The sequence below is a fragment of the Colobus angolensis genome, unplaced genomic scaffold (genome assembly GCF_000951035.1).
Source record: "Colobus angolensis palliatus isolate OR3802 unplaced genomic scaffold, Cang.pa_1.0 Scaffold140, whole genome shotgun sequence".
Lineage (NCBI taxonomy): Eukaryota > Metazoa > Chordata > Mammalia > Primates > Cercopithecidae > Colobus > Colobus angolensis.
The window spans coordinates 4,271,500-4,281,465 of NW_012114489.1; the positions used below are offsets into that span (position 1 = coordinate 4,271,500).

At 39.6% G+C, this 9,966-nt stretch overlaps 1 protein-coding gene across 1 annotated transcript; it reads left to right on the forward strand.

The window, feature by feature from the left end:
* The first annotated feature begins 6,862 nt into the window (after nt 1–6,862).
* LOC105506857 (melanoma-associated antigen B6-like) lies at nt 6,863–9,752 on the forward strand. Its single transcript, XM_011935144.1, has 2 exons — nt 6,863–6,949; nt 7,901–9,752. Exon 2 carries the CDS (start codon nt 7,941–7,943, stop codon nt 9,162–9,164), a length of 1,224 nt encoding a protein of 407 aa, XP_011790534.1. The 5' UTR covers nt 6,863–6,949; nt 7,901–7,940; the 3' UTR covers nt 9,165–9,752.
* The last annotated feature ends 214 nt before the right edge of the window (nt 9,753–9,966 follow it).

A 9,966-nucleotide genomic window follows, 5' to 3' on the forward strand; every position in this document is an offset into this window, starting at 1 on the left:
TGTTTCTTGTGGCACTATTCACAATAGCAAAGACTTGGAACCAACCCAAATGTCCTTCAATGATAGACTGGATTAAGAAAATGTGGCACATATATACCATGGAATACTATGCAGCCATAAAAAAGGATGAGTTCATGTCCCTTGTAGGGACATGGATGAAGCTGGAAACCATCATTCTGAGCAAACTATCGCAAGGACAGAAAACCAAACACTGCATGTTCTCACTCATAGGTGGGAACTGAACTATGAGAACACTTGGACACAGGGCGGGGAACATCACACACTGGGGCCTGCTGTGGGGTAAAGGGATGGGGAGGGATAGCATTAGGAGACATACCCTAATGTAAATGACAAGTTAATGGGTGCAGCAAACCAACATGGCACATGTATACATATATAACAAACCTGCACGTTGTACACATGTACCCTAGAACTTAAAGTATAATTAAAAACAAATAAATAAATAAAAATAAAAAACACACAACAGCCACAAAGTTAAAACCGAACAAATATGGTAGATATTAACCCAACTATACCAATAATAACTTTTAAAAACAATGATTCAAATGCACCAATAAAAAGACCAAAACCAGAAATTGTCAGAGGAGATTAAAAAACAAAAAACAAAAAACTTAATGTTGTCTACAAGAAATCTACCTTAAACATAAAGATATAGATAGATTAAAAGTAAATGAACTGGAAAAAGATACGTGATTCTACCGCAAATGTAAAGAAAGCTGGAGTTGCCATGTTTGTTTCAATCAAAGCAGAATTCAAGTCAAGGAAAATTATGAGGTATAAACAGGCGCATTTCATAATGATAAAGGGGTCAATTCTCCAAGAATATATACCAGTGCTTATTGTGTATGCACCAAAAAACATGGTGTTAAAATGAGTCACATAAGGCAAATTCTGATGAGACAAATCCACTCTTAAAGTTGAAGACTTCAACACACCTCTATCAGTAATTGACAGACACAGCAGCCAGAAAATCAGTAAGGGTATAGTTGAATTGAACAGCAGCATCAATTAACCACATCTAAATGACTTTTATATAATACTTAACCAAATGATAAAATGCACTTTTTCAGGCTCACATACACCAAGATAGAACACATTTTGTCCCATAAAAACACACCATCAAATTTAAAGGGATGGAAAGCATACAAAGTATGCTCTAAGTTTACAATTGAATTTACCTAGAAATTGAAAACATAATGATAGCTGGAAAATCCCCAAATATATGTAGATTGCACAACATGCTTCTAAATAACACATGGGTCAAAGAAGGCATCTCAAGAGAAATTTTAAAAATACAACTTTTCAAAATGTGTGAGGTGCAGAAAAAGTAGAACTTGCAGGGATATTTGTATCATTGACTGCATATACTAGCAAAAGGAGTATCTAATATAATAATCTAACCTTCCACCTTAGAAAACTACAAAAAGAAGAGTGAATTAAATCCTAATAAAGTTAAAAATAAATATTAGAGAAGAAATCAATAAAACTGAACACATCAATAGAGAAAATCAGCAAAACTAAAAGGCAGTCATCAGTCATCAAATCTTCATTTGATAAGATTCATAAAATTAATAAACCTCCAGTTACATTAACTAAGAAAAGAAGAGAGAAGACACAAATTGCTAATGTCAAAAATGAAAGAAAGGCCATCACTGATTATTCTATTGACATTAAACAGATAGTAAAGGAATATTATGAACAATTCTAGGCCCACCAATTTGGTAACCTAGATGAGATAGACCAATTCCTTGAAAGACACCATCCAACAAAACTCACACAAGGAGACAGAGATCATCTTAATAGGCCTATATCTATTAAAGAAATTGAATCAATGATTGATAACCTTCCAAAAGAGTAAACAACAGTCCCAAATGAGCTCACTGGTGAATGCCGTCAAATCTTTAGGAAGGAACGATATCAATTCTCTACAAACAAGCACAAAGATGAAAATATACTTAATATCATGGATCATTAGGGAACTGCAAATTAAAACAATCAGATATCACTACACATGTATTAGAGTGGATAAAATCCAAAACACTGACAAGACCACATACTGGAGAGGATGTGGGGCAATAGAACCTCTCATTCAGTAATGATGGGAGTGCAAAAATGGTACAGCCTCGTTGGAAGACAGTTTGTCAACATCTTACAAAATTAAAAATACTCTTGTCATATGACTCAGCAGTTGCTCTCCTTGGTATTTAGCCAAATGGGTTGAAAACTGATGTCCACACAAAAACTTGAATACATATGTTCAAAGCAGCTTTATTCTTAATTGTCAAAACTTAGCAGAAACCAACGAGAATTAAGTGTCCCACAAGCATACAATGAAATAGTTTAGTGATTAAAAAGTGTGTTATTAAGCTATGAAAAGACATGCAGGAACCTAAATGCATATTGCTAAGTGAAAGTAGCCTATTTGAAAAGGTTACATGCTATAGGATTCTAAGTATATAACATTCTGGAAAAGGCAAAATTATGGAAACAGTTAAAAAAAGGGGGTTCTGGGGGACGAGGGAATAAGGGGAGCACAGTGGAATTTTTTTAGTATGGTGAAACTGTTCTGTATGATGCTGTCATAGTGTATACATGTCATTCATTTTAAAAAACCCACAAGATATATAACAGAAAGATTAAACCCTAATATAAACTGCTGACTTTAGTTAATAAAAATGAATCAATATTAGCTCATCAATTTTAACAAGTATACCACATTAATGTACGATGTTAATAATGCAAGAAACTGTATGTGAACCGATGAGAGGGTATATGAGAATTCTTTGTACTTACCACCGAAGTTTTCTGTAAACTTGAAAACTGCTCTGCAAAATAAAGTATGCCCATTAAAACTCCATCCCTGCGTTATATATTTAGAGTAGTTTATTTTCCTGGAATAACTCACGAATATTTGCAGTTAGCTAATTATTTGTATTGATTTTCTCATCTGAAACTTTCACTCCTTAAGAAAACAGCCATTCTGTCACTAGTAGTTAAATTTGCTCAAGTGTCTTCTATCATTAAGTAAAATATAACACAACACAACACACCATGGCTCTTTAAACCTCCTTTAAATAATTCTGTTTCTGTCCTAAATAAATTTTACACTCCCTAGTTTTTGTATGCATAAACATACACACAAAATACATACATATATTTATATTTATATATTGAAAATATTATAGAGCATTAAGAGATATATGTTCAGCTTGTAAAAAAATTGAGCTCTACACATAAAGTTCTATTAGCATAATTGTTGAAAAGTAGCCCAAGCAGTACTTACAGGGATATTTATTGCATTAAATAGATTTACTATAAAAATGTTTGAAACATTGTAACAATTCAAGAAGCTAGAGAATGAATAGCATATTAAACACAAAGAAGAAGGTAGGAAATAATGAAGATAAATTCAAAAGTGATAAATGAGAAAATAGTCGAACCAACTAGTAAAAGCCAGTTCTTTGAAAGGATTTATATAACAATGTGTATGAGTATGATCAATTACAAATGAAAAAAGCAGAAATAAATGATATTAGATAAGTAAAATTATATAAAACTTAGGTGTAGAAAAGATGTAATGCTAATAGGGAACACTGTAAGTATCATCTGTATCTCAGGATAACAAATGATGGACAAGGAGAAGGTTCTATCTGAAAAATTTTGGGTAATAAACTCAAAAGAATTTTGGAATCAGAGAATTACCATCTTGTAACCCGTGACAGATAAAAGGATAAAAGTGATGGCTGCCAACATCATCACAAAGGAAATAATAGAAATTATCTATCTCTTAATGAAACTGTACCGTATCACCTCTGGGGTGCACTTGCCAATAAACTTTAATATGAATAATATTCTACTTATAAAAATTGAAGATTATTCATGACAAATCTTAGCTAATTGAGTTCATTATTCTATTCTCTGTACTATTGCATATATTTGAGAATTGCCATAACAGGATTTTATTTTGAATATAATGCTTTTAAATATGAAAACCTAAGTAAAATGGAACAATTTTTAGCAAAATGAAAATGACTAAAATGACCCATAAAATTACAGAAATCTTTGAACGCACAGTAGAAACTGAAACTATAGTCCAAACCCAAAGTAGCATCAGACTGTTTTAGGACCAGCCAGGTTTAGAGACGCATTACATCAAATGGTGAAGAAGAAACTAGTCACCACCTCATGTAAACTCTTCCAAACAACACAAAAAGATTGGGAGAATTACTCCATCATTTTCACAGGCTTGCTTTCTTTAACACAAAGACCAGATGAAGATATTCCACTAAAATAACATTTGAGACAAGTTCATTCACATAGAGACAAAATATTCTCAATAAATTCATAGTATATCCAATATAGGCATATCCAATATAGCAGTGAATTAATGAATAGCCTGTATCCAAGAAATGAAAATATGGTATCATATTAGAAAATACTATCAGTTTGAAATCACTGTTACCAAAAATGGTGAAAAAGCATGTGATCGTGTGCAGGGGTAAAGAAAGAGCCTTAAAAAACCCTCAACACCAGTGCATGATAGTAACTTTTAGCAAACTTACATTAGGAGAGAATTTCCATCTTGTAAAATCTATAAATTGACATACTGAATGTGAAACATTACAAACATCCCAAAAAGAGTCCAGAAGAATATACACCTATATAGTATAAACCCTACTGCTGACAATTGGATGAAAACACATCTATAGTCCACAACCATAATAATACCGAGTAAATTAGAGGTAACAATAACAAAAGGAGATAATTGTGATAATATAATCGCCTATTTTAAAAAAAAACACACAAAACAACGTAATTGGTGCAAAAATATTTAAATGTATAAGGAAATTAAGAAAATGTGTGTACAAAAGATCACTATAGGTAAGTCAGGAGTATAGTCACACAAAATCAATAACTAATTATAACATGTAACGTGAAATATGCCTTTCACAACAGCAACAATATCCAAAATATATCTAACAGAAAACCAAATAGAAATGTACATGTTCATTAAGAAGACAGCTATAAAAATTTACTGAAAGACTTAGGAAAAATAAATCTCCAATAAAGCGGTATACTATGTTTATTTACTGTGGAGGAGATATTGTAAAGATGTTGATTCTCCTTAAAATGTTTACAGATTCACTGCCTTAGCCATAGCTGTGAAGATGACAACCAAACCTGGGCGGTTCTTTCCCATGACCAAACTCAACCATACAGAAGTTAAAGGAAGAATTTAAAAAAAAAAAAAAAAAGGCAATATTAACAACAGCAAACAAAAATGAGAACCCTGAGAGACGGTCAGTTTATATTGAACAAGAACTGGTGTGTGGGCAGGTAGGGGCATGCACGGAAGTAGAGACAGGTCTGTAGCCTACAATAGAGGCAGATAACGGAATTGGCTAGAGAAAAAGCTTTAAAACTTTGGTCTTTGCTTCCTTCGCTGTGCCATTGGACAATGCATTTTTTTTTCTGCTTATCTAAAGGAAATTCAGTCAGGAACTCAGACCCTATGTGCCAGTTCCATGGGGTAATATTGGGACAGCAAAAACTTCTGGGTAGGCTGAGGAAGTATGAATCCAGACACTATGCTAATAACCACCTGAAACTTCTTTAGTGGAAGCAGACTGGCCTTTACATTCGTATTATTTTAATATAATATAAAGAATTGACTAAATTAAGATAGCAAAGATTGCAGTGAGTCACACAAGATAATGGTAGAAATTCACTCATGAAAGTGTTGAATACAGACACCGATGTCAGCCAAGAGAGAAGTCACAGACATAGCGGTCAGGCTAAGAAGTCCTCTCACTTTCTCCTTATGAATTTTACAGGATCTAGTCAAAGGAAGGGGATGAATTTACATCAGAAAATGGAGAAAACTGAGACACTGCGAGCAGTCAATGTGAGGACCCTGAGTGAGGACTGAGGGGCTCCACACATGAGAAGAGACAAGAGTGCCCCCCAAATCTCCCTTCATTCCCCGATCTTGCATCACAACTTAATAGCCGCAGCCAGGTTTAGGAGGCTCCAGGCAGTAGTGGCCAGGTGAGGTGTAACTGAATTTCACATGAGGAGTCTCAGGAAGTTGAAGTCTAGTCTGAGAGGGTGTCCTCAAGTCACTAGAGGGGGCATGGCAAGAATGAAGCCACGACACTGAGTAAGGGCTGAGGGCAAAGTCCATTGAAAAAAGGGAGTCCCGGCCGGGCGCCGTGGCTCAAGCCTGTAATCCCAGCACTTTGGGAGGCCGAGACGGGCGGATCACGAGGTCAGGAGATCGAGACCATCCTGGCTAACACTGCGAAACCCCGTCTCTACTAAAAATACAAAAAATTAGCCGGGCGAGGTGGCGCGCGCCTGTGGTTCCAGCTACTCGGGAGGCTGAGGCTGGAGAATGGCGTGAACCCGGCAGGCGGAGGTTGCAGTGAGCTGAGATCCGGCCACTGCACTCCAGCCTGGGGGACAGAGCAAGACTCCGTCTCAAAAAAAAATAAAAATAAAAATAAAAAATAACAAAATAACAAAAGGGAGTCCCACAGAGCCCCACCCCTACCATCAGTCTTGGAAGGTCCCGGCATGGCTTCTGGGCTCCGGCTGCACCTTACTTCCTACTCTGAACTCTCAGGGAATGAGAACCTCTATCTCAGGTTGACTGATTCAGCTCAAGAGATAGAGAAGTCCAAGGGTCCACGAAGAGCCCCTGAAAGAACTTTATGTGAGTTCCCTGGAATCTGCTGCACCCACAGAACACAAGGGGGAGTGACAGAGCCCCGCAGCTGCTGTTACGCTGGGAGGACCAGGTGGGCGTGGCCGGAAGTGGTTCCTCCTGACTTCCACCTAGAAAGGGGTCTGAGCAGGACGCCTCAGTCTGAAAAGTGCTGTGTCACGTCAGCGGAAGGAGGCATCCCAGATCTTCTCAGCTGTCTTGGTGGGTATCCTGACCTAGAACTGGGGGGGCATTCCCCGACATCAACCCCCTTCCCCCTAAAATGGCGGCTCCACGGAGCCCTGCCCCAACCTGCCCCGAGCTGGTCCCGGAGGAGTCCCCAAGCATGGCTGTTAGGCCCAAAGTCCATTCATTTTTTCCATCATGTTGTAGAACATGAAGGCCTCGGTCCAAGGCTGGTGGACGTAGGTCAGTAGAGGGAGAAATCTCAGGCCCTACATAGTTAAGAGGACCCTCCTTAGGACTGAGGGAACTCCATGTACCATAACGGGTTGCACCGAACTCTGTGCTTGACGTTAGCCTGGGGGTCTGGGCAGGTCTCTAGAGACTGAGGTGCGTTCTCACTTTGTCCCTGCGAAAGTCGGAGAGGTAGGCCCCTGGTTGTAAGGAGATGGCAGCAGGTCAGTGAGGGCGATTTCCAGGTTGTGGGAAGAGTCAGAGTGAGGAGTCTAATTACAGTGAGGACCGTTCTCACTGTAACAGGAAGAGCACTAAAATGCCTCCCTAGGCGGTCTGCGTGTCCCCGGAGTGAAGTGTTGGGCAGAAGTGCTTCCTTATTTTCTCCTGGTTAGTATTGTAAAAATTCCTAGTGTCAGTTTCAGAGCGGCACAGGGAAATGGGCCTCTGGGTCTTGTCAACAATTTTAATGATGATCCTGAATGTAAACAGAGAGGATCCGACCCCTGAACAGAAGGTCACCCACTGCCAGCTGGTGCTGTCACCTCAATAAGCCCCAAAATGGGCTGTCATGCTAGAGCCTAATACTCTAACTTCCTCCTGAGTTTGAAGGAGACAAACTGACCAGGAGAACAGGAGTCCTGTGGGTTCCTAGAGCAGTTGTTTTGCAGAAACCTGCAAAAGGGGCACTAGTTAAGGCCAAGATGGTCGCTCTCAGCCGAAGGCATTGACGTGACATCACTCTCTCCCATCCAGGTGCCAGCCTTCCCAGTCTTCTTACCCACACTCAGCCATCATGCCTCGGGGTCGGAAGAGTAAGCTCCGTGCCCGTGAGAAATGCCAAGAGACCCATGGTCAGCCGCAGGGTCTCACAGGTCCCCAGGCCACTGCAGAGAAGCAAGAAGAGTCCCACTCTTCCTCATCCTCTTCTCAGGCTTGTCTGGGGACTCGTCGTAGGTCTTCTGATGTCTCTGTTCCTCAGGAGTTTCAGGGAGTGTCACCCACTGGGTCTCCTGATGCAGTCGTTTCATGCTCAAAATCTGATGTGGCTGCCAAGGCCCAAGATGAGAAAAGTGCAAGCACCTCCCTTGAAGCCTCCATTCCCCAGGAGTCTCAGGGAGCTTCACACACTGGCTCTCCTGATGCAGGTGTTTCATACTCAAAATCTGATGTGGCTGTCAAGGGTCAAGATGAGAAAAGTCCAAGTACCTCCCCTGATGCCTCCATTACTCCGGAGTTTCAGGGAGCTTCACCCACTGGCTTTCCTGATGCAGATGTTTCAGGCTCAAAATATGATGTGGCTGCCAAGGGTCAAGATGAAGAAAGTGTAAGAGCCTCACAGAAAGCCATCAATTTTAAGCGCATAAGCCAAGATCCTCTAAAGAGGAAGGCGTACGCATTGGTGCAATTTCTGCAGAAGAAGTTTGAGAAGAAAGAGCCCATTTTGAAGGCAGACATGCTGAAGCGTATTGGCAAGCGTTACAAGCACTGCTTCCCTGAGATCCTCAACAGAACCTCCGAAAGTTTGGTGGTGGCCTTTGGCGTTGAATTGAAAGAAATGGATTCCTGCGGCGAGTCCTACACCTTTGTTAGCAAGCTGGGACTCTCCAGTGAAGGAATTCTGAGTGGTGCTAACGGGCTGCAGAAGTCAGGTCTCCTGATGTCGGTCCTGGCTGTGATCTTCATGAAAGGCAACAGTGCCACTGAAGAGGAGGTCTGGGAGTCCCTGAGTGGTTTGGGGATCTATGCTGGGATGACACACACAATCTATGGGGATCCCCAGAAGCTCCTTACTGAAGATTTGGTGCAAGATAAGTATGTGGTTTACCGGCAGGTGCCCAACAGTGATCCTCCACGCTATGAGTTCCTTTGGGGTCCACGAGCCCATGCTGAAACCACCAAGATGAGATTCCTGCGTGTTTTGGCTGAGATCAATAAGAGCAGCCCTGGTTTATACCCACATCTGTATGAAGATGCTTTGATGGATGAGGTAGAGAGAGCATTGAGACTGAGAGATTAAGGCAGAACTGGCACTATTCCCTTGGCCAGGGCACCTTATGGGGCCACATCCTACAGATCCTCCCATTTCTAGGGAGGTCTGAAGTAGAATTTTTGCTTTATGTTAGAAGAGAGTAGTGAGCCTTCTAAGTACTGCAGTATAGTAGAGACTGGAGGGAACAAGATATGTCTCTTTCTTTCGTCTTGTTATACATGAGTAACTTGTAGATTTATGTTTTATTTCTTTGTCAATTTTCAAGATGGTTCCTGTTAAGTGAAAGTTTATTTTGCTTCAGATTATACAATTATCAAAAACATAGCTCTCACATTCATGGCTGTTTAACCAATTTGAAAGTTACGGTTTGGGTATTAATAAAACAAAATCACACAACATATTTTCGTTGTAATTCAGAACTAGATAACACGGTAATAGAAAATGGATTTTGATATGAATCTTAAAGAACACAGTAAAATAGTTGACATCATAATATGACGAGAAAGAAAAGGAAAAACAGAAGTGTAAAAGTTGTTTAATTCTCGGTTTGCCTAATTCCTTTTCCTATTTCTTTTAGTATAAATAAAGGATACCTGGATTTATTTAGGTTATTAAGACTGCCGTTTGTTTTGTTCTAGTGCACTTCATATTCTATGTTATCTACTGCATCAAAAAGCCTTTCTCATTGCAAGGTGGTATTTTCTGGGTTTAAAATAATCACATGAAATGCAGTGATCAATAGAAGCCAGAATGAGTTCACTAAAAACCTTCTTGAGGGCCGGGCGCGGTGGCTCAAGCCTGTAATCCCAGCACTTTGGGAGGCCGAGAC